The sequence below is a fragment of the Corapipo altera genome, unplaced genomic scaffold, assembly GCF_003945725.1.
Source record: "Corapipo altera isolate COAL_440 unplaced genomic scaffold, ASM394572v1 24b, whole genome shotgun sequence".
Classification (NCBI taxonomy): domain Eukaryota; kingdom Metazoa; phylum Chordata; class Aves; order Passeriformes; family Pipridae; genus Corapipo; species Corapipo altera.
Window position 1 is genome coordinate 2,645,325 of NW_020884888.1, and position 25,077 is coordinate 2,670,401.

A 25,077-nucleotide genomic window follows, 5' to 3' on the forward strand; every position below is an offset into this window, starting at 1 on the left:
AGAAATAAATGCAATCAACTTAAAGAAATACAAACCTCTCAAACATTTCATCCCTCATTGTAAACTACATTTTTGATCAAAAGTGTCTGTGCGAATACACAATCTGTAGATGACAGATGCTGGGTCTTTGTTTTTCTGACTTTATGCTATTGACACAAAGTATGCCTTTCCTTGGGTGTTTGAGTCTGCAATGCATTTCTGTAATATCCCAATAAAATATAATTTTGCAGTAGAAATAACATGAAATAATCTTCTGGTATATGCTGCATGATAGGCAAATGCTGATGAGCATGGGGAAATAGTAATTTTTCTATAGATCCTTAGGTAGCCAGACTGTGTTATTACAACTGCTATCAATGTCTTTATATTTTGTAGTGCTGAAACTTAGTAATTAATAGAAATTTGAAGGGATGGGGAGTAACTACTGTCTTCCTTCTACTTCTCTTTTGACAGAGGGTTTAATGTGGTAAGCAATAAGGACCAGCAGAGTGTATTTCACTTTGCAAACTACTTAACATGCTGAGAAATATGCCTTAGAGATGTATATCAGGTCTGTGAATAATGATATGAGGTTTCTGGTGAAAGGAAAGAGAAAGAAAGATGTATCACAATCTCTTCCTGTGTCCCAGAAGCAGAAGGAAGTAACAAAGGGAACAAAATAAGGAGGGAAATAAAATAATGAAGAGTCACAGAAGAGAGTCTCTAGACTTGCAAGATTCAAAATGCATTAATAAGGCACATATATATTTCAGTCACTTAGGAAAGGTTCATTTGCTGAAGCTAACTGGAGGCAACCTAAAAGCAGGTAGCTGAAAGTGTGTATTTAACAAGCAGATGGTCAGCTTTTGTAACTTGCCACAGGAGGCTGTGAACACAATATCAGCAGATTTAATTGGACAGTGAGAAGACAAGGTGGACATACTTTTTAGTATTATTCATACAATGGCAATGAATATGGAGAGAGGAAGAATGGAATGTGCAGTGAAAAGTGGATACTGGCTCATGTTTTCTCTCTAAGTATCATTTCAAATTGCTGATGTTAAGATTATTGAATTAGATAGACTGCTGTTCTGACTTGGTAGAGAAATTCTTATCTTCTTATTAGAATACCACAAATCACTGTAGAAACTGTAGCTGACATATGCAAACTGAAGAACTAGATTGTTTTACAAGCTCTGCAGTGCTTGCATTAGGAGTATTTATAGAGCAGAGGTAAGATGGAGCTGGAAGAGAACTGGGACATTTTCTGTATGGCATATTGAATATAAAAAAGAGAGGCTGTCAAATAGTGAAGAATGGGTCATGCATGTGTTGCAGCAATTACTAAGGACTTTGCTTTGAAACCAGTCTCTTATTGCCAAGAATCTCTTCAAAGAGGTTCCTAATTTCAGCTTTAATTAGCTAAGGACAAAATCTGCCATTTTATTAACCTTACTTTACTTCATTTTATATTGCACAATCTGAAATCCGTGGTTGAATTTGCGTGGATGTCATCTGAATCTTACCTGTGTGTACCAGCTATAAGAGGCATAATGACAGAAACAATCATGGTCTCCATTTGCAGCAGAGTTGATCAGCCCAAGTGATAATGTTCAAATACCATTTCTGGGGCTTGATTTTAGTTAAACCGTAAATACAGTAAAAAACACAATAAACCCCTCAGTTTTGTTTTCTCTTGTCTCTTAATGATTTCCTTTAACTTGCTCTCAATATCTTTAAAAGATAATCCAGCTATATTTACGTAATGGTTACAGGTATCAAAAGCTACTTGACAATTTCATCCAGCTGTATTAACCTACATTTCCAATAAAAAAATTACATCTGCAAATATAGGAATGCAAAGCAGCATTATAATTACCTTAAACATAGTATTGCTCTCACCATCATTTTTTCCAGCGCATTATTTTGTTGATTTCACCTCCTTTCTCATGATTTACGTTACTGAGCATTCACTTTGGGAAATGTTTAAGAAAAAAACCTAAAAAACGTAACCAGGAGATATAGTATTAATTTTTTTTCTATATTTTTTTTCCTTGCCTTAAGGAAGCTATTCCAGATGATAGATATCTCCTAAAATGGTCTGTAATTCTTGTTCTCTCCTTCTTTAATAATTTTCTATTCCAGAACATATGCCATCAACAACCTTTTGGATGATCTGAAAATCTTGTACCGTACTGCTGGGCAAAAAGGAAAGGGTGTTGTCTTTATATTCACAGACAACGAAGTCAGAGACGAATCTTTTCTTGAGTACATGAACAATCTTTTGGCTTCAGGTGAAGTCTCAAATCTTTTTGCACGAGATGAAATAGGTGAAATCACACAAGACCTGATACCAGCAATGAAGAAGGAGTACCCAAGGCGTAGTCCCACTGGTGAAAATCTTTATAATTACTTTCTTGCTCGAGTTCGGGATAACCTTCATGTGGTTCTTTGTTTTTCTCCTGTTGGGGAAAAATTCAGAACTCGTGCACTCAAATTTCCAGGTCTGATTTCAGGCTGTACCATGGACTGGTTCCAGCGCTGGCCTAAAGATGCTCTTGTGGCTGTTGCGCAGCACTTTTTAGCTTCCTACCATATTGAGTGTACAGAGGAAGTGAAACAGAGTGTTGTTAACACCATGGGAACAATTCAAGATATTGTAGCTGAAAAGTGTGTTGAATATTTTGAACGATATAGGCGACGAACATTTGTGACGCCAAAATCTTACCTGTCCTTCATTGGAGGCTACAAAACTATTTACAAAGAAAGGTTTGCCAGTGTTGGATGCTTGTCTGAACGCATGAGAACAGGTACTGTAAAATCGATTTGATTTTTGTTTCTTTGTTTGTTTTTAAAAGAGTGAGAAGAATCTTAATAAAAGAACCTGAAAGTGTGGACTTAAATTGTGAGCACACTTTCATTTGGAAGCAGACTCATATGTTTTCCGCTCTGTTGTGTGTGATTACAAAATATGCAGAGGTCTTGTTTCAGTGAACTTTATGAATGTTCAGATTATTAGTTAGCAGTTGAAATACCTGCATGTATGAATGTGAAGGAACTACTGACATCCTAGTTTTCACATTTAAGCATGCTAAAAGTAAATCTGAGAGAAGGTAAGTAAATATTCATATTCACTCTCTCTGAAGAATCTTTTGAATAAAAGAAAAATAAAATATTACTCCTGCTTAATTTTGGTGTTCAACAAATGGGACCACTCACTGGTGTTTCTAAATAGAAATCTGAGTGACTTTTTTTGAATATCCATTGCTTCACTGTTTCTCTCTCAATAAGTCTTCCTGTTTCTAAAATGGAATTTGTCCACCACAGGTCTTGCAAAACTGATGGAAGCTGAGGTTTCAGTAAATCAACTCTCCGAAGAGCTGGCTATGAAGGAGAAAGATTTGGCTGTAGCTTCAAAAAAAGCTGATGAAGTTTTATTAGAAGTAACTATGAAAGCCCGTGCTGCCGAAAAAGTGAAAATGCAGGTGCAAAAGGTGAAAGACAAGGCTCAGGCTATTGTGGATGACATTGCCATTGATAAAGCAGCAGCAGAAGAGAGGCTTGAAGCTGCAAGACCTGCACTGGAAGAAGCCGAGGCAGCCCTGCAGGTCAGAATCAAAGTATATTCTGAACATGCATGTGGTTAATGATTATTATTTGTAATAACATAGCTCATACTTCTGACTTGGGGGGGGGGAAATATTGAAAGAACTAGCACTGGCCTGTAAAACCTTGTAGAAAAAAACCCTGAAAACTGAAGAGGGGAAGAGGTAAGATGGGCAGTACTCTACTGTTGGGTAATAAAGCAGTTATTGAGTGGTACTATCTTTAAGGACTTTCTGTGGAAATGCATCTGAGTGACCTGCAAACCTGCAATAATTGCATTACATATACAGTCCTCCAGGAAAAACATCATTCTTTGCAATTGAGTCAATGCTTAAATAAATGAACTATTTTCTTTTATGATTTTTCAGACAATAAAACCTTCTGACATTGCAACTGTTCGCAAACTGGGTAAACCTCCTCACTTGATAATGCGGATTATGGATTGTGTGCTACTTTTATTCCAAAGAAAAATAGATGCTGTAACACTAGATAAAGAACGCCCAGGTGTAAAGCCGTCATGGACTGAGGCTCAGAAGCTAATGAATAATTCGGGATTTCTTAACATGTTGCTTACTTTTCAGAAGGTAAGAAGTTAACAGGGGCACTACTGCTCCTATAACTATCTTCAGAGTTCACATGAAAGTGCCTTCTACCATAAAGGTAGTTTGAAACAGATGAGGCTTTCATGTACCTATAGTTGTAGATATCTCTGTGACTCCATTCCTGTTCATTTTCACGGTTCATTATTTCAACAATTTTCTCCTGAGCCACACAGTTTTGATTGCAGACAGAAGTATCCCAAGCAATAGACCAAATCTTGAGAACCTTAGTGTTATATTTTTCAGTCAATTCCTGCTTCTAAGTAAGAATTTGCCTTAGAAGGGACCACTCTTGATTTTTCAAATGACTCACCTTCTCCAGCATTACCAGGCCTGTTTGCCTATAAGGCACTCTAGAACTCTGTCTCCACTTTGGTAGGGAGGTAACAGGAGAAAATGAGCATCCTGTCAGGAAAAATACTGGCATATTTGGAAACTTTTGGGGTTCTTTCACTTGAAAAGTAGCAAAATGAAGAATGATCTGAGAACCTCAATATCAACTGTAAGAAAAATAAAAGCAGACACAGGTTTTTATTTCTGCCAGGACATAACCTTGTCCTTTTTTATAGCAAGATTCACTGAACTGTGAGACAACGAAAATTTCTCTGTAAGAAAAAAAAAGATGTCACAGGTAGCTGGACCAGGTTTCAGCAAAACCTGGCTTTTGTGCAATGTTGCAGAACATACTCTTTCGTTTGTACACTGATTTTTTTAAAAATCTATTTCAGCCGTGCATTTTGCTGATCCGTTTTTTAAGCTGCTGTAGTGTTTTTGTTGTAAAGATCATTCTCACTGTCCCCAAGAGCCAATTCTCCCAGGGAGCCATGTTTTTGAGGCACCATGTGGAAACTTGCACTGCCTCTGTAGACAGTTTTCTTCCTGGGCCTGTCAATCTGGTCACTTTTCAAAGTGCTATTTTCACTAAACAGAAAGAGAAAATGAGTTTAAAGATAGCAGGGACTAATTATGCACTCCTTACTCAAGCTTCTCTCTAATGAGGCTTCCAGTTGTGGGACTTATTAATAGTGTATGTATTCCTACTGGTAGTTTGCAACACATTTAACTTTACTCAGAGGAGTCAGAACAACATCTGTGGGACCAAGTTCTAGCTGGAAGTGATACTGATGAATGTGGTGTAGAATACTAGACTACTTCTATCCCTGATGGGGTACTTCTCATCCTGTCCTTCTGTGTCATTTCTCTTTTCTGCGTACATATGACAAGAAAGCTCATTATGTTTGGAGTTCTGAGTAGACGACGCTACTTACTTGTTTGTGAGATTTTTGTTATTTCATAATTTTTTAGGCAATGAAAATTAGTGGATGAAGTAGTTCTTTGGGTTTAAAATTCATTACTTAGAAGGAAAAGTGTGACATTTTCCAAGCTTTTGTACAGAAATTTAGGCCATTGCTGGTTGGTCTTTCCTTCACCTTTGCCAACTTACTAGCTCATAATTTTGAGTAGGAGAAAAAAAAAAAGGCAAAATGTTTGTCCAGCACTATTATACATTTTAGTAAATGATCATAGCGAAAATGTCACCATGGCTGATCTTGGGAAGGATATAGTGAATGTCTTTGTTAGTAGAGTAGCTAAAGATCAGACAAGGCAGCCCTTTCTACTATACAGAAAACAGGAAAAGGGTAAATTGCTTGACAGTATGAATGGTGGTTGATTTTTAGATGCATTAAAAGAAAGGCATTAATACATTGCCAAAAAAAAAAAAAAGGAAGATTCTTAACACCTCTATTGTTAAGCAACCATTGTTACCCTGTATAAACCCTTCTGCTCTCTACATTGCTGAAGGAGATGAATTCCATTTTCTTCTGACACATAATTACAAAGTAACCACCATCATCAAAGATCTGGCTTTTCATGTTCTCAACAGATTGTGAAAGGGGGATAAAAGCTGATATTAGAATAACAGCTGAAAGAAATCTCTTTTGAGGTTAAGGAAAAGGATTAGCGTCAGTGAAGTCAGTGCCTTGCAGTTTCACCCTTTTCCTTCCCAAAGCTATGTTTGACTCCCTTAGCTGTGTTCGCATCAGTACCTGTCTGATGCCATGGTGAGCTTGTTCCTGGAACTAGACTAGAAATAAATTAATCAGTAGTTCGCTGACTTACATTTCTGTCATTATGGTATTATGATATGCTATTATGATAACTTCCAAACTGGGTCACTGAGCATTGGTGATTGGTATCAAAGATTTGGGGCAAGAACATCTGGTTGAGGGGGAAGGGAAAGAAGGTACAGTGTTGTAGCAACAGTAACTTAGATCACCTTAAATTGTCGTGGAACTATGGGTACAAGTAATGTCTGTAAATCTTATCGGTCAAATAGGGATATTAAATGGCAACTCAAGTCAATCTGTTGCAATGGAAGTGGTACTTATTTTCACAAGTTCACAGAAAACTACTAATCTGTCCTTTATAAGAGTGAAAGACAACAGTGTCATTCTGTTAATTTATTCTGTAAGCTGATAGCCTCATGACTTTAAAAATAAAAATGTTTCTGTGAAGCAGACCTAATTGTAAAATCCATTTGAAAAAATAATTTTTCCTTTCCATTGACTAGGACTCAATCACGGGAGAAACTGTAGAGCTTTTAGAGCCTTATTTGGATATGGAGGATTATAATCTTGAGGCTGCTAAAAAAGTGTGTGGAAATGTAGCAGGTCTTTGCTCATGGACACAAGCAATGGCTTACTTCTATGGTATTAATAAAGAAGTTCTTCCTCTTAAGGTATTTCTTGTTGCTCATTTTTTTTTTTTTTTTGAGGGATAAATACAGTTGAGTGGGAAAAAAGGTTGTATTATTTTGGCTAAAAAAGATCATGAGTTACAAGAGATTCTTGTTTCTTCACATCTGGTTACGAAGTCAAGTATACACATCTTAAGTATGTCCAGCCAACTTTTTCCTCTTACACAGCTACCCTCTGGTACATTTGTTACTTGTGTGAATGCAGTCATTTTTCAGTGGGTTCTTTATAGAGCCTGGCTAGCTGTAAGTGGGAGATAACAATACCCTCTCTGCTCTGGACTTGGTGCCAGGCACTCTGGCTTCAAGAAAACTCCTCAGTCCTACTGGCCTGGGAAGGACCCTACTCACTGTGGTCATGGTAGAATCTGGGAGAGGAGAGACCATTCTTGGCACAGAACTGTTCTTTAGTGAATTTTGCTGGAATTCATGTCTCTAAAAAAATTTTTGAGTTTCGAACTATGACATTCAGGAGTACATAGAAAATAAAGTAAGTAGTCACTGGGCATAGAATTCTGTTGTAACACTGAATTACAATAAAAGGGATCTGCTACTGCTATCTGCATTCCTACAGATAGCTTTATTGTCTTGGAAATGTTTCATTTACGAGCATATTGAAAAAAAGGGCTTTGAATATTTATATAATGATTTATAATCATTGCTTCTACAGGGATTTTTATGGCTCTTTTTCTGAAGAAATATGTTCAATCAGTTATGCTTCTACTGTACTTATGTTCAGTTTCTTATTGAATAAGCCACTGTATCAATGGTATATTCAAAACTCTTGGCATAATCTTTTAATATACCTAGACACATCTGATTCAAATTCATTAAAAGCATATTTTTTTATTCAAGAGAAGGCTATATTTCTGTGATATATAAGTAGCTGTTCCCTTTTCAAATAATGGGATGTTCACTAATGAAAACAGAATTTGAAATCTTGCTATTGAGAGCTATAAAAGAGAGCAAGACCTAGGGAAAATAGTGGCTTTGTATGCAAATACAACTCTGAAAGCTGAAAAAGTGCTCTTGTGGTTTTTATTTGAATATATATGACTTTAGGGCTACATATAAATTTAACTTTGTGTTCAAGTATTTGCATTCTTGTCACACTGTAGCTGATAAAAACCAAAACATACATATCCTGGAAAAGTGGTGCCTATTGTCACGTATAGAAACAGTCACAAATATTTTAAAAACTGAAGATGATAGAGGGAGGGAGAAGGTGTTTGAAGTATGCAGGAGATTATTACAGGAAGCAGTGGAGTGATGCTAAGAAAATAATTGAAAGTAAATGTACAATTAAACTGCATAAAGTATTGGCACAGGGTAATTCATCCAGGTTTACTGAATGAATTAATCAAGCTGCTTTATCCTAATGGCTGTTCTAGGTTATAAATCCCCTTCAACACCTGCAAAATCGAACCAATATATTTTTAAATTGCATCTTAGGTGAGACTCAGTACCTTGTTTGCCTTAAATATGACAACTTGTAAAATCTAATTGATAGTGACTTATATTTTAGTAAATGTAGTGTGCAAAAATTAACTCACTTCTAGGAATGCATACTGAGATTCTTTAGATATGTGGCCTGCAGCCCAAGGGTCATTAACTAGAGTCAAACACAGAAAGTATAACCGAATGCTGCCCACAAATACAATGCTTTATAGTTGTTTATCATACAGTGGTCACTGTGTGTGTGTGACTATCCCATAAACCTTCAGCTCGAAAGTGAGCCTCTCTAGCTTGCTACCTAATAAAATACCTTCTGGATTAACCTGAGAATTTTGGGACAGCATCTGCTCTTTATCCATGAGTGGAAGAGTATAACAGCAGAATGGAGAAGCCCTAAATTTTGCTGTGATTCTGTTAGCCCCCAATTAAAATACTGTGTATAGGAGTATAATTTCCCTTAGAGATGTCTCCTGTGTTTTAATTAAGTTTTCCTTAGGCCTGTTATGATGATCAAGGGAAATTTGTCTATGGTTTATAAATTCTGTTTGATATTGAGGATTCTCCCTGTCAAACTCAGTTTTAAATATGAGACTTTATTGCCTTTTCTGCTTTCACTTATCTCCATGCTGAACTAAAAACCATAGCAGGCAATAAGAGGAAATTTACACCTGAGGAAGAGGTAATAGCCAAGGAGTGTTGAAATTTGATAGTTGTCTGTTTAAATAAGTGTGTCCTTGTCAAGGTGATGCCCACTGGGCAGGAAAGCAAACATACAACTCTGAATTCAAGGCCCACAATAACTGTGGAATGAACATATACTCTGGGGGGTGAAGGAGAGTATTAGATCACCTAACAAAACAGAGTGAAGTCAGGACACGTAACTGAACAGAAAAGTTCGGAAAAATACAGAAAGTCTTTCAGTGACTAGTAGAGACTGTGAAAAGCAGGTAAGAGACATGATCTCTGTGCCTTTCAAAGGTTATTTTAATTCCAAAGAATGGTCAGTGGTATCAAAGAAAGTTAGGCCAAGATTTATTAATGTCACTCTGCAGGGATCTGTTTGCATGTGTACATGCATATGTATGTATATGTACATGTAGGTATTTTTTTCTTTCTTTTTTTGTTTGTTTGTTTGGTTGGTTGGTTGGTTGGTTTTTTGTATTAATTGATTTTGCAATGTCTGCAAAACCTGTTTATGCATTTGCCTCTTTACAATGTTTCCCTCAATAATGGTGAATGTAAGTGTATCATGATATTGAATCTCTGAGAAAGCTGATATAAAACCAGTGGAGTGTCTATAGGAAAAATCTGCAGCAATCTAAGACAGAGCATTTTAGAGACTGTATTTCCATGAAGAACTTTCAGCTAGATGCCATGTGCCCAGAACAGGACTGAAGCAAAGGCAAAGATGATCACTCAGCACATCCCCTGAGGCTCAGGAGCAAAGTGACAGAGTCAAGTGCAAGAAGCTTTCTGGCCTAGTCCAGTAGCAGTGAGTGCTCAATGGACTGTAAGAACAATGAACTTGAAAAGCCAAAATTCTTTAAACATGAGAAGTGCTCAGAAAGCTCCAAATCTTCCTTACCTGTAGTGAACTCTAAAGTTTTGGCCACGGTTTTTTTTTTTAATGGATTCTCCTAATTACGTTTCTTGAATTTACTGAGCAGCGACTGCTCTTCAGAGTGATTTGGAGTTGGTCTGGGCATTCAACTCAAGAACAGGTATATATAGAATTAAATGGTGCAAGGCTTTTTTTTGCTGGAGAAGTCATTTTTATTGAACTACCTTCTTGGATCAGGGTCTGATATGCTCAGTGCTTTGCAAAATTGAGTTTGCAATGAATCACAGAGAAACTTAACGGCTATGTCAATACTTATAAATTAAATAGTACTAGTGAATTTTTCCAGGCATTGGAAAGTGATCATCTGCCCTGTTAAATTGTTATAATGATCCCTAGTGTGAATTTGGTCTTGGCTAAGCAGCATTTTCTCAGCAATCTCTGGGCATCTTTCAGGAGCTAGCCTGGTCCAAGGGCCATTTCCACAAGGCTGTTTGCACGCAATCATGCTGTTTTTAGAGACTAGGAGAGCTTAAAGTGACCTGTTTTATACTAGTTAACCTCAGTGCCAGAGAAAGGTCCTGGACATGTTTCATTTAAGTGTATAGTGTGACTCTAATTACATGTTTATTTGTTCTGGTTTTATGTGGAACACAAAAAGATTAAAAGGTGCAGGATCACCTTACCACCTGCTATGAAGTCCTCTCTGAGGACAACTTGGAAGAAGGAAAAACAGCTGTTTAACTATTTAGTCTGTAGCCCTTGTTGGCAGAGGTAGTCTCCATATTTGCCCCATGCAGACTGATGCAGAAAGCAAGTAGAGGCACTGCCTGGAGCAGAGAATTGTCTGTCTGGTTCCCCAAAATGCCAGTCGCAAGGAAAGGCCAAATCTGGTGCTTTCACGTGAGCCTAGGCATGTTCTAGTGTAGCCCCATCTCTCTGGGAGTGCAGGTAAGAATGTGGATCTCATGGCTCAAATCCTCATGATTCGTTCACATAAAATCCATTTATTCAGGCTTTCATACTGGATCCAGCTTGTGAGTCCTTGCTTTGCTCCGTGACTCAGAGGGTTGAAATGAAGGGTGTGAAGCTTGTTCACATAGCAATGCCACTAAAATTAAAAAGGCTGCAGTGGTTCTTTGTGGTTGGGAAATACATTTCCTTCCTGCCTTCTATTGGTTGGAAATCCTTGCATGAAGTTGCTTGCAGAAGATTCTCTTTGGCAGCAGAACTTACCTACTGCTCTCATGGCAAAGCCTTACACAGGAAGCTGCCAGCCAAACTGCCAGTGATGTCAATACAAAAGCTGTGTTTATACTCATATAATTTTGAAAAGTCGAGTTTCAAATAAAAAAAACAACACAGGGAAAGAGCAAACAGTGATGATTTCAAAGGGTAATATGAAACAAGTAGTCTTTCTGCCTTTGGGGATCACCTAGGTTTGTCATCCTGCTGTTATCTGTCATTCTTGTGCAACCAACCATTATTCATCACATATGATTAAGTAACCTATAAATCAAACTAATACTAAAATGTCTCATACTTTGTTATGGTTACCCTAAAATTGGCTAAGAACTTTGGTTAAATTGTCTGTAAAATAGTTTCTTATTATAAGTCATCTTCTAGAGAACCTGTAGTCTTAAGTAAATAATTTTGGTGGTTTTTTTTCATTTTATAATACAATATATTTTTTTCTTTGTATTTGTCTGGAATATTTTTTCATTGTCCCTAGATCTTCAAGGCTGATAGCCTTTTAAGAGCTTTTAAGAGTGGGGAAATCTATTTTAGCAATCTTTTTCACATTTCTGGATAGTTTATTGCTGCTTTTCATATTTACAAGACATCATTGCTCATACGTATTGGGAATTCACATGCTCATCTTTTTCCCTTGAAGTTCACATCCTGCTGTGATAAATGTCAAGGTAAAATATGAATACACACAGCCAGGTGTAAGTTCTCTGTTGTTCCAGCTGTTCTCCCTAGATTGTTCTTCCTGACTCTCCAAGGATCTTGTTCTCTGTGTAACCTCACTATTTGTCATCTGGGGCTGAAACAATAGGTCATAACATTGTTTTACTCCCATTTTTAGCCCTCAGAGAATTTGAGAATGCTCTGTGGTGGGGAAGGGAGGAGATAGAAGAGGGCTAGTGCAAGGCTCTTTCTGGATTTCACTAAGAAAGGCCTGACAGCAGATGGCTTAGTGAGGTAACTGCTTTAATAAGACAGAATAATAAGAGGAATTTATAATAGGTTGAATGACCAAAAGAGACAGTTTTCTCTCCGTGGACAGAATCTGCTCTGCTCAGGATGTCGTGGGAAAAACTATCCAGACTCTGTCTGATTCTGCTAGGTGCCCAGCATCTGAAGGGATGTAAAGTTTTCTCACTATCTATGTTTGCTTTCTTCTCCTGAACCTTTTTAAAGCAGTTATCTTATTAAGCCATTTGTTGTTGGGCCTTTCTTATTAGGATCCAGAAAGAGCTGTACACTGTGTGTCTCTCTCTCTTTTACCTCACCCTTCTCATCTCTCCCCTGGTGCAGGACACAGTAACAGTACATCAATCCCTCAAAACTGCTTTGCTGTTTAATCTTTTCCTGATAGTCCAAGATTCACTAAAAAATAACACTAGTGGTTCTGAAATCTGCTTAGCTGGATTTGAACAAGACTCACTGATTTAACAGGAGATGCTCTTTAATGTGCTCTTTGATAAACAGTGAAGTAAAAATATTTCAGCATTCTTACATAATGGAAATTTTGTGAACAGCCATTTTACTGGTTTATCTCGGTTCTGAAATATCTTTTTATCTCTAGAATCTGTCAACAGACAAGGTGGCTACAGTAAACTGAAATTGTGCTGACAGTGCTATTCTCTAGCATATAGTACCTACATGTACTTAGATTACTAATATACATACACATAGTTACGTGTGATTTACCTGTATCCAATATACATGTATGCAACATACATGTACATAGATATTGGTAATCTACTTCATGATTAGTACATGTGCACTTCTCTGATTCCCTGCCCACAGACCCATCTTTTGAAATACACCAGATTTAGTGCTGCTTCTTTTGCTATGCCTAGATCTCAAAATCCGAACTTGGCTTCTCTCTCTTTTTTTTTTTCTTTTTTTTTTTTCCCTATGCAAAGCAAGAAGAATCTGCTGATTTTAAAATACTTTGTTAAGAATTAGATCTATATTTTTAGTTAAGATTTTATGTGAAAACTCAACCCATGGTTCTACTGTTCACTAAAAGTCATTCCAGAAATGCCTTGTACTGTTACTCTTTAAGTGTCATGCAATGTGAGTGTCAAATTTCATATTCGTAATAAAACAGTTTTTGCTGTTTCCGTCTTCATAACTCTTACAGAAGAAAAAATAGAAATAAGATACATGATATTTAAACAAGTTTTTAAAATATTCAGAGTAAATGGAAGCAACCTTTATCTGTAAGTGTGAATTTCATAAGAACTTTGTCAGGCTCTAATCCTTTGCAAATATGTATATGGAAATACATTCTGAGTTCACAGAATATTGTTTCCCTGCTGTTAGGAATATAAAAGTTAAGAGGCCACATTTAAATGACTGGTAACTCATCATGCAAATTTATATAGAGATGTGAGAAAAGTCTCTAGAGTTTTACTTTCCAGAGAAGCAAAAAATGCATTTGCTATATATTTGTTGTAGAAGTAATTGATAATAATCATTATTACTATTTTATAATCAATGAGAACAATCCTAATTTTCTTTTGCACTAAGAATATATTACAAAAAACTTTGCATAGGTTGCCTCATGTATCTAGTATACAGCTATTTCAAGTGTGTTGTGGTTTAAAATCACTGGTCATTGTGTGATCAATAGATCATTCTGGAAATATTATTGAAACGTTTTAAGGTTGCCTTGAATAACTTCAATGCTATGCTTTTCTTCCAGAAGTAAAAAGAAAAAAAATTCTGTCATTATAAACATGCATAATTTTTAAATGTACCCAATGCAGTACAATATGTGCCATTTGCTCTTGCCAAATAATAGGAATTAACTACTCTTTATTTCTAAACGTGTGTAGGCAAATTTAACCTTGCAAGAGGGAAGACTTGCAGCTGCCCAAATGGAACTGAATAGTGCACAAATCCAGCTGGATGAGAAGCAAATGGAACTGAATGAGGTACAAGCCATGTATGATGCTGCTATGAAAGAGAAGCAGGCCTTGCTTGATGATGCTGAGGCGTGCAGAAGGAAGATGAACAATGCCACAGCTCTGATTGAAGGATTAGGTGGAGAAAAGGTAGGTTTCCACACAAAGTAGGTGGGCAGTTTTGAGAATATTTCGTAATGATCATTAACAGTGCTCAAGAAATTCAAGGCATGGTGACGTCTTGATATCATATGACACTTTTTTTAGTTTTATGTATGATTGTTTTGCTTGAAGTTAGTGTATCTAACAAAGTAAAACAATTTCTTGTGTTAATTCTTCTGTATGAAGATTTATGTCATATCATATGACTCATATTAGGATAAAGTTCAGATTTAAAGCCAAGGAGCCAAATTCCTTTTAGCTTTAGTAAGAAGAGGAATTAGGCTTAACCTAAATAATTGCCCTAAAATATTTATAAGAAGGATTACTCTCTTTTTCTCACTGAGTATACAAGCATACAAATTTGAAGGTTGACTAATTTTCCTAATTATAATTGAAGTTCAGACTTCTACTGGAACCTTTTGCAGAATTATGGGCTGATTGTTATCCTCTGCACTGAGCTTGAAATTTACCTTTCCTATGCAGATTTTTTTGGCTTCAGCCTGAAGGTTTTCAGAGAAAGCAGGATACTCTTTTTGCCTCTTTGATTATTTGCTTTGTTAATTCCTTGGTTGATTTCACACAAAGTCAAAATTGACAAGAGGCTTGACTTCAACCACTGCATCCTGCAAGGCTAGGACTTCACGATTTGTTTGCATAGCTGCACTTCAAAGTATATCAGTCAAAAATGTTAGATGCTTTATCATATTTTTTAGTGAATTTCTAAATCTAAGAGCAACACCAAAATAGGAAATTACAGTGCTTTATTGTGGGTTTTCTGAAGCCTTGAGATATGAGGTCTTGTAAGAGCTGTTATTCCACTCTTTGAACTTTTGAAAATTCAGACAAAAAGTTTGAAGACTATATATGACACTTGGAGCATTGGGCTAAACTCACACTGGGTTAAGTGTGTATTTTCTAAATTTGAAACATATAGGTCCTGACCAAGATTACATGCTGAGTGATTGGAATGGAACAGAAATCTGGAGAGAAAGGGAAAAGCAAAAAATATTAATTAATTAATTTTTATTTTCTAAATGTATTAAAAATAATATTCATTAAATCACTGAATTGTGGAATAATTGAGATTGGAAGGGACCTCTGGAGATCATATAATCCAACACATACACCCTCACCCTCCACTCAAAACAAGGTTAAGTAGAGCAGGCTGCTCAAGACATTGTTCAGTTGGGTTTTGAATATTTCTGAAGATTCCACAACTGCCATTGGCAACCTATTCCAGTTCTTGACCACTTCACTGTAAAAAAGGGATATTTTATGTGTTTAATTCAAGTTTCTTGTGTTCCAATTTGTGTCCCTTGCCCCTTGTCCTTTCACAGAGTACCACTAAAAAGAGTCTGGTATCTTCCTCTTTACATCCTCTCATCAGGTATTTGTACACATAGGTAAAATCCCCCCTGCACCATCTGTTTTCAAGGCTTAATCTCAATTCTCTCAGTCAAGGCTGCCCCTGAACTTTACATCCCTGACTGGTTCTTTCTTGTCTGCAAGTCTGAGGTTCAGCTAACTGCCTTTCCCTCATTACATCCTCAGTTAGCTGTGCTCAGAACTTTTTTCAATGCCATCCTTAAAACTTCCAGGATTGCTTGTATCTTGCTGTGTTGTCCTATCAGAAGATATCAGGTGACTGAAGTCCACCGTGTAGACCAGGGCCTGTGAATGCAAGGTTTCTTCCCATTGCCTGGAAAAGGCTTCATCTACTTCTTGCTAATCACATAGTCTGTAACAGGCACACACACATCACCCATATTGGTCTACCCTCTGATGCTAACCCATAATCTCTCAACTGGCATGTTGTCCCTCCTTGAATCTCAGATGCAGAACTCCATGCATTGCAGCAGCTCTCTCATGTGAAAGAAAACTCACCTTCCCGGCCTGTCCTTCCTAACAAGCCTGTATGCAGCTGCTGCAGCTCCCCAGTTGTGGAAGTCTTTCCATCATGTCCCCATGGTCCCCATAACATCATGGCTCTGCAACCACATGCAGAATCCTTGCTTGTTCTCCATGCTGTGCAAATTCATGTACAAGCACTTCAGAGAGGTGCACAGCTGTGCTAATTTCATATAAACAGTGTGAAAGCTGTCCCCATCGTTCTGTCTGATAGGCACTTTGTTTATGTGGATATGCTTAGGGTGGTCCTCCATTAGCACCATTTTATTGATAACAAGGTCCCTACTGTTTATACCACCCTACACATTTTGTTTGCCAACCTGATGCTCCTCTTCTTCACATGACTGTTGGTCATCCTGTCCCTTCATTCCTCCTTTAAAGTACTTCTTACTGGTTTGGCCAACTTATTGGCAAAAATGATTTTTCTCCACTGGGTCAGGTGGTTGCCATCACTCCCAAGCAAACTCCTAGTTCTGAAAAGAATGATTTAAAGTCAAAAATACTCTTGGTTCAAAGAAAAATTATTTACCAGGAAGAGATAAATTCTTAAATTAGATTGTTCCCGTTAGTTTTGTGTCTGCTTAATCTAACTTCTTTATAATATTTTACGTACAGCTTCGATGGACAGCAAGCAGCAAAAACTTTCAAAATCAAATTATCGATTTGGTGGGGAATGTTCTTCTGGCCACTGGATTTCTCTCTTACTCTGGACCTTTCAATCAGGAGTACAGGAATTTGCTGCTCCACTTGTGGAAGAAAGAAATGGACAACGAGAAGATTCCATACAGTAATGTAAGTGTTCATGCTCTGTCCTGACCTTACTCTTTGCCTTGCAAGAGAAATAATATGCAAGCATTTCATTGCACAAATGTACATAATTGGAAAGATTATATGCAGGCTGTAATATTGCATCAGTTTTTTAATAAATAAAAAATCTGAACAGTTGACAATGGAGCTTGTTAACCAATATGTTTGAAGTTTCTCTTTATACTGTCAGATATTGCAAGATTGATGTGTAGACCATTGCTATGACAGATCTGAGAGATGCTGTCTGAGGTCAGCTGCCCTGGGAGGAAATTGGATAATATGGGAAACAAAGTGAAATTTGTCAGCTTAGAATATAGTTACCTTTTCATAAGAGGAAACATTACCTCTGCACCTCCGTGCATTGTCAATAAATACCCTCCTGCCATATCCTCTGCCATGTACCCACATCATTTACTTTAGTTTAATTTGAGGTATTTTGTGGAAATTATTAACTTAAAACTTGGCTTGGTTTACATCACTGCAGCTTGCTCCAGCCTAAGCTTTTAAATCCCACGTACATTTGCCACCAGTGAGGCTGTTCCAGTGAGTCTGACATTACAGCATCTCCTCAACTGACCTGTGTCTGTGTGGACAGGGGTGGTCTAAAATGCAGGAGCTAGGGTCCCATCAAGCAGCTTCAGTTCCCTGCCTCTTCATATACTACGTTTATTAAAGTGAGCAACCTGCATGCTGGTACTATGATACAGGGCAGGATCCTTTACATGAATCTTATTCTTTCCTTTTACCACTGTCTTTCTCAAGAGTGCCAGACCTGGCAGCTGTTCTAGTGCATAGGCTTTGCTCATGGCCAGCAGCAGCCTTGTTCCTATTCTGTGACTTTTAGGAGGTCTGCCTAATGTTCTTCCCTGCACCTGGAAGACATACTCATGCTGAATGCAGAATTTAGGCCATAATAATCAAAACTATGTTGTCTTCCACTTGATTTTGTGAATACTTGTGTACGTTTTCTTCAGCAGTTAAACAATGGAGAAATAGTTCAGGGACTCTCTCTTACTCTCAGTATGGGAGTTGAGGCATTTAGCTCAAATGGCTCCTGTTCTCAGCTGTCAAAGCTGCTGAAAAGTGCTGTGAGCTAGTGAGCAACCTGTACACAGCTGTGGCTGGATCATTGCAAAGCAGTTAAAAGTAGATCACTGATGCCTCTTCTTTTCAGGTTTTGTGAGATTTGGCACTTAAAACCTCTGTTAAGGAGACCTCTTTGCTGTGAGAGGTTTGTTCACCTAATAGAAGTTACTTGTGAATCTCTTTTTTATTATTTTTTTATGTTAGATGGTGCATAATGCTTCTTGTAATGCTGATTAACCTTGACCTGACAGAGTGAAGCTCACAGTCCAACCCAATTTATGCTATGAATTACAAAGATGAATTATTCTTACTTGCCCAGCAAAGCTCTTTGAAAACTCCTGATTATAAAAAATACGTAAGGCCAAGATGGATTTATTAATAAAGTACCAGGAACAGTGCAGTTTCAGGCAAGATTCTTTACCAGTGTTGTATGGGAGTTATCCTACATACATTCCCCAGGGAGGCTCTTTCTCAAATTCACTGTACAAAATGTTCTTAAAAGCTACTTACCTTGGGGAATATCTGTCAAGATTCTTCCATTTAAGGATAATAAACTGGATGTATAGTGTCCTTAGAAAGCAAGATATAAAGAAGTAAAATTCTGCCTCTATGAAGGTGTTCTGACCACGTTACTACTTAGCTGCATCCTTGAAAATTTGAGGAATACTTTCTGATTGTTTCTGTGTTTCTTCCCCACCCCCCCCCTCTTCCCCCCCGTATGTCTGGGTTACATGGAGAATGCCATAATTAATGAGTTTCAAAACATAATAACCGTTCTGTTTAGATAGTTCCCATTAAAGACAGAATTATGATTTCACTGATAGTGGGTGGAAGAGAGTTTAAATTTTTTTCGAGTGAATTAGCTACTCACGAAAGGCAGCATATGGGCCTTTCTTGATACTTCACACCACAGGAAAGATAGCAGCTTTGCAGTTCAAGCAAAAGGCTTGACATCTGCCTTACTTTGTCACAGATTAACTGACCATATGAGTGATTTAGGGATAACAATTTAAAAGGACCTATTTAAAATTAGTTATCTATCTGTATAGTTAGGCGTTTAAATTAGCTAAGTTTCGGAGTTGCAGGGTGACTGATACTTCTTGCTGCGATAAGAAAAAATTTAAAGCTGTTTAGATCCTACTCATCTGCTTAAGGAGCTAAATATGGTTTTAGATTCCAATTGCTGAAAAATTTGGCTATTAAATGCTTTACTGTCCTTTGCACAAATGGAAATTGGATTCCTAAAGTTTCTCCATCTTCTGAGAATGGTTTGTGTTGCTTCATTTAGAGTCTTCAGTAATTATAGAAGTAAAAAAATCAAAAGGGTAAAAAAGCTTTGGAGTCTTGCAGCCACTGGTATCAGTAACTTCCATGATTGCATCACAAGCCTCACAGTATTTGAAGTTTTGCTCTGGGTTTCAGATGCTGAATTATGTGATTTTTGCAGGACTTGCAGGCTTTTTCTTTCTTTCATGTCTTTCTTTCAAACATGTATGTTTGTAGAGAAAGCTTACAAATAGGAATCCTTGAACAAAAAATGTAAGGAGCAAATAAAAAAAACCCTTCAACTTTATTCTTTTTAAATTGTCAATCCTTAGTAAGGTACTTTTCTAAATTGGAGAGCTTGGTTTGTTATTTTTAAGCACTGTTTTCTTCACATACACGTTTTTTAGAGGCCAGTCACTTTTCATAGTGAATAGAATAAAACAGGTTAGTTGACATGCACAAATCAAACTTAAGGAGAATATGTAAACTTTGAAGGGTCTTGACTTAGCAACAATAACCTTCCATGATAGTTCATGGTTATTAGCACATCTCCTCTTTCTTCTATTAGTCTCCCACAAGCCATCCTGTATTCATATACATACTTTTCAGCAGGTGGAAGCTCTTGCGAACAAGATGATGGTTCCTCTCCACCTAGCAGGAAAAGAGTTTGCTAATACCAAAATCAGTTTGTCATTATATATTGAACTGGCTTCAGAGTTTTTCTGAAACTCTGTGATGCACATCAAAGTCTCAACAGAATTCACTTTCATTATTGCTCAACTGCAATGATTTAGCCACTGAACTTTAAAGAAAAGAAATAATAAGCAATAACTACCAAATGCACTCTATCACACATTATGATCAGAATAAGAAGAAAACACATCCATCAGATATTTTAGTATAACTCCTCTACCTGGTACTAATTTTGTAATTACATATTTTCTGTTAGAACTTGAATCTTACTGGTATGCTTGTTGACAATGCTACTGTGGGTGAATGGAACGTCCAGGGTCTTCCAAACGATGACCTCTCAATTCAGAATGGCATTATTGTCACAAAAGCATCTAGATATCCTTTGCTGATTGATCCACAAGGTCAAGGAAAGATCTGGATTAAAAATAAGGAAAGGAATAATGGACTTCAGGTAAATAGTTAATTTACAATTTTTTTTTTTTATTTTTGTGTCATTTCACAATATATGATACATGTTTATGGTATACAGTTAGGTAGAAAATAAAACAAGAGTGATACAGAATCTTTAATCAATATCAGGGTGAAATGGCTTGGAAAGATACATTATGCCATATCTATTTTTATGATGAATCTTTTAATTGCATACCACAATCAAAGAGAAACAAAGAGGGAAGTAAAAGACTTGCAAATATGGACCAGACAAGATCAGGGAGTTGGTGCTACTTGGTGATAATATTTTAGGGTAAGCATTTTAAGAGGAAAATACGGAAAAGAAAAAGAGAGGAACTGAAAAGAATGGTAGACTGAATTAAGATGGAAATCTAGTGATCTTTGGGGCGTATCAAATGCAAATTCCAAATTTAGACTGCATCTTGATTAAATGCATGTGATAAAAATATTTATTGCTTAATTTAGCCCTCTTCCTTACTTTCTATCTAGCAGTGTATCCTGTTTGGAATCTAGGTCTTCTATTTAATTTAAAATTGTCTTTTTTTTCTCCCTTCAAATCAGTCGACTCTCCATGCTTTGTTACACCAGTAAGGATAAGATGGGTTATGATAAAAATCTAAATACATAACATATTTTCAGGCCAGATCAAGCATGACACTAAAGAGTGAGTTGATAATACAGCAAGTCTGTCTACAATTGTAGATTATCACATGTATACCATGGTATACTCTCTTCACTCTAAATGAGAGTGATGGATGAGAAAAAGAAACTGAGAATGAACGTAAGTATGGTGACATCCAGAGAGCTGATGACACCATGGTGATGTCATTAGCTAAAGCCTTAACTTTCTAAAGCTTGACCTAGATCTGCTTTTCCTAGAACTGTTAAAAAAGGCCAAACATTCAATTCCACACCAAATCCAGTTTCTGCTGAGTTGAATATGCTCAAAAATTGGTGTAGAAACATTGGTAGAAACAGCAAGTATTGTCTAAGAAACAGAAAAATAATGTACGATATTCAAAGATCTTGGAAAAATGGATGTCTTTACTAAAATATGATGAAAAGCTTCTTTAAAATGTATGACTGGTATTTAGAGAAGTGTTTAGGCATTTTGTGAATGTGTAAAATCTACTGTCTTGCAGTAGATAACATGGCTTCCTCTAAATTACATCAGACCTTATTTTGGCTGCCAAATACTGGATCAGGAGAGGCTAGTGTAAGTAACCAACAGGAAACAATAGAGAGAAAATTGCATCTTATACTCCACCTGCCTTGAGACTTGCATCTCCTACTCAGGATTTCAGAGAGCTGCCAGTCTGAGCTCCTTCAGTTAGGGACCTGCACTGACTCTTTTTGTCCTACTGGAGAGCCTTTTCCCCAGTAATTCTAGTGTCCTTCAAGCTGCAACTTCCTGTTCCCTCCCTTGAGGAGCACTGAGTGCCCTCCAAGGGGCTGCACTTGCCATATGCATCCTGCAGAAGGGGGCTGTGAACACACAGGTTCCATTCCATTCTCTGGTCCAGTAATTGCATAAGGATCTTACACGATGTACTCACCGAAGCGGGAACTAGGAGATGTAGATAAAAATACAACTTCCTCTCTTCCCACTATTCACACACTGCAAGTGACATTTGACAGATGAGCCAGAGAAAAATGTCTACCAGTCTTGCCTTGTGTTCAGTATGTGTGAATATTCAGCATATGAAATTTGTGAATCCCAAAGAGGCTTAACTACTGAGCTGCTGAGGACTCTCAAAATTTACAGGGCTTTGAATACACACATATGTGGCCTCTAAATGCAGAGGAAGCTTTTACTCATGAAAATGCAGTCAGTTATGGGATTTTAGACTTCCTGGCTCGGATGTCAGCTGTGTTATAGGAATCCAAGTTCTTCCCCGTAAAGTCCAGGAGGAATAGGGTTATATCAAGACTGTAAATACCCAAGTGTTTAGATTATGGCTTTACATCTGGGATGCTGTAATTTGCTATGGTCTTGTTAGGGTTATGTTGTTGGTCACACATACATTAGCTTTACCCCTCAGTTTAATTTGGAGTAAAATGTAGGCAACAGGCTGTTCTGGCAGATACATGTGTGGGTGTATTATAACTTTGCTACATTATAACAAAGCAAAAAGTTCAGAGTGGTGGAACATAGTATTTGTTTTTAAATAATATACTGGTTTAAAACTGTGTAATGTGGCAGTAGACGTTTTAAATATGCTTTTTTTTTAAAGAGCATTGCCTGTAAGACAAGGATTTATTTTAAAAACATGTCTGCCCTAATTTCTATTTCTAGTGAAAGATCCACCCCAAACCCATGACTTAATAGATGCCTGGAAAGGCTATTAAGTTATCATCTCAAAGATTTACATTAAATATATTAAATTTAAGTAAATGAGAAGGAATCTATGTGATTTTTAGCAATTTTAAGACTGGTAGAACTGAATTGGAAATTCAACATCTGATGGCATAGCAGACCTCCTATGTAACACTGGTTCCCTGTCTAAACCCCATAAATATTTCCCTACTTCACATTAGTGTTCTAAGCATAAATCCATTAATATTTAAAAGATATTAAGATATTACAGTGATTAGATAGATATGCAGATAAATAAGTAAGTAGATAACAACAAAGAAATGTTTAGTTCAAAGCAAAACTTCATTTCAGCAGAGGCAAGTGTTGGTCCCTAAAATGTAATCATTTGTGTAAATATCCCATGATGAGTATAATTTTTTTAAGTTTCAGTAGATTTTATGCTGATTTCTATGTGCTTACAAATGCATGCTGTATTGTGAATCAACCTTCCTAGGTTACAGCTATGAACCACAAGTTCTTCAGAAGTCACATAGAAGACTGCTTGTCCCTTGGCCGACCTTTGTTAATTGAAGATGTTGGAGAGGAACTTGATCCTGCTCTAGATAACATCTTGGAAAAAAATTTCATAAAATCTGGTTCAGCACTCAAAGTAAGATGAATTGTAAACATGAAATTAAAACCCAATAGGACAGGTACTGGGTATCAGGTAGTCTGAATACCGATGAGATTCAGACCTTTACAGCACTTAGAAAATAAGCAGTGAACTCATGGGGTTGTTTGAAGGATTTTTTTACCCATTAAGCAGAAAATTTAAAAAGTGTAAATTAAAATGTAAAAAAAAGAGTTCATAAATTTTTCATTGGATAAAATAACTTTTTTTTCTGAATTCAGCTTTTGAAAATTGAGTAATATGTTCTGTTTTCAGGTGAAAATAGGTGACAAGGAGGTAGATCTGATGAATGGGTTTGCCCTCTATATGACAACCAAATTGGCTAATCCTGTCTATACTCCAGAAATCAGTGCAAGGACAACTGTGATTGACTTTACTGTTACTATGAAAGGGCTGGAAGATCAGCTCCTTGGCCGTGTCATCATCACAGAAAAACAGGTATCTAATAGCTTGCAGTATCTGTATAGATGGAAGGCTTGTTCAATGTCTGCACTATGAGTGCAAATATATTCAGCATCGTGGTTGAAATCAAATACAAGAACAAAATTTTGAATGAAGGTTTAAGGGCTGTACATTTGCTGAAAGACAACGTGGAGATGTTTTTTAATTGAATGGAGGAACCTAAACATTTATTTTAAGATCTGGCCTTGGAAAGAGAAGAAAGAAAGTTATTCATTAAAAATACATCACAAGCATGTACATGACATACATAAAATATCCTTATTCCTTCATATATAGCAAGGGTTTCTTGTTGCATCAGAAATCTCTTTTATTTCTGAATTCCTTTTTAAACTTAATTTGAATTACATGAAAAAATGCTTATGAACTTGAACTATTTTTGCCAGCCAGACTCTAGTGTGCAAGGAGATAAAAGATGCTTAAGGAGCCCTGAACGCTGACTTGACTATGCTCTTACTGAAATTTGCATTGATTATGTGGGAGTAAATATAAGGAAGAAAATCCTCTCTCAGGTGAGAGGAAAAAAACCTGTTTGGATTAGTAGAGCTGCTGCTTTCAGTACGTAGCTCAGGTAGGCTTGCTCATGCAAGAGCAGTTCCCTACTTTAAGGGAATTCATTCCATCTTTTTTGACTTCCCAAAGCATTTGCTAACCAGTGTGCTTTAGTGTTGCTGTCATTTTCCCCAGCCAACACCCTTCCACTTTGCTCAAATGAGCATTTGCTGAAGTAAGGACTGAAATTTAAGTGCTCATCCTTCAGTCTGACAGTCAAAACCAGAGGCTGGAAAGTCATTGCTATGCACAAACTTCCTGTGAATTGTTCCATGAAAAATGGAAAAACTATAACAGCAGGTACTGGGGAAAAAACTGTGCTTTAACAGGGTGGGACAAATGCTATGAATGCAAAAATTTTAGTCTTTAATCCAGTAGATATATGTTTACGTAAGCAATATTGAACAGCAACTACTCACCTCTGATGGGCCAGAGAGGTCTAAATCAAGAAAGAAGTTAAATAAATTTCTCATGACCTACATTTAAAACTCCTCTCTCCACACAGAGGTACCGTTGCTCTGTGGTTTTGGTTTTTTTCCTTGACAAAACTACTACAGAATTCATATTGAAAGTATGTAACCACACCTAGACTGCATTTTCGATCAAAAATATG

General features: G+C 36.9%; 1 protein-coding gene across 7 annotated transcripts in view; it reads left to right on the forward strand.

Moving 5' to 3' along the window:
- Positions 1–25,077, forward strand: part of LOC113947481 (dynein heavy chain 5, axonemal-like) — a 153,602-nt gene that overhangs the window by 85,545 nt on the left and 42,980 nt on the right. For 5 of the 7 annotated variants that reach the window (XM_027644062.1, XM_027644064.1, XM_027644065.1 and 2 more), the window contains 9 exons: positions 2,125–2,789; positions 3,307–3,587; positions 3,954–4,169; positions 6,757–6,924; positions 14,026–14,244; positions 16,780–16,956; positions 20,273–20,467; positions 23,277–23,432; positions 23,709–23,891. In XM_027644062.1, the coding sequence (XP_027499863.1) occupies positions 2,125–2,789; positions 3,307–3,587; positions 3,954–4,169; positions 6,757–6,924; positions 14,026–14,244; positions 16,780–16,956; positions 20,273–20,467; positions 23,277–23,432; positions 23,709–23,891 (2,260 nt within the window). Of the gene's footprint in view, positions 1–2,124; positions 2,790–3,306; positions 3,588–3,953; positions 4,170–6,756; positions 6,925–14,025; positions 14,245–16,779; positions 16,957–20,272; positions 20,468–23,276; positions 23,433–23,708; positions 23,892–24,298; positions 24,457–25,077 lie in introns of those variants that run through there. The other 2 variants (XM_027644068.1, XM_027644063.1) reach the window with 2 other exon arrangements.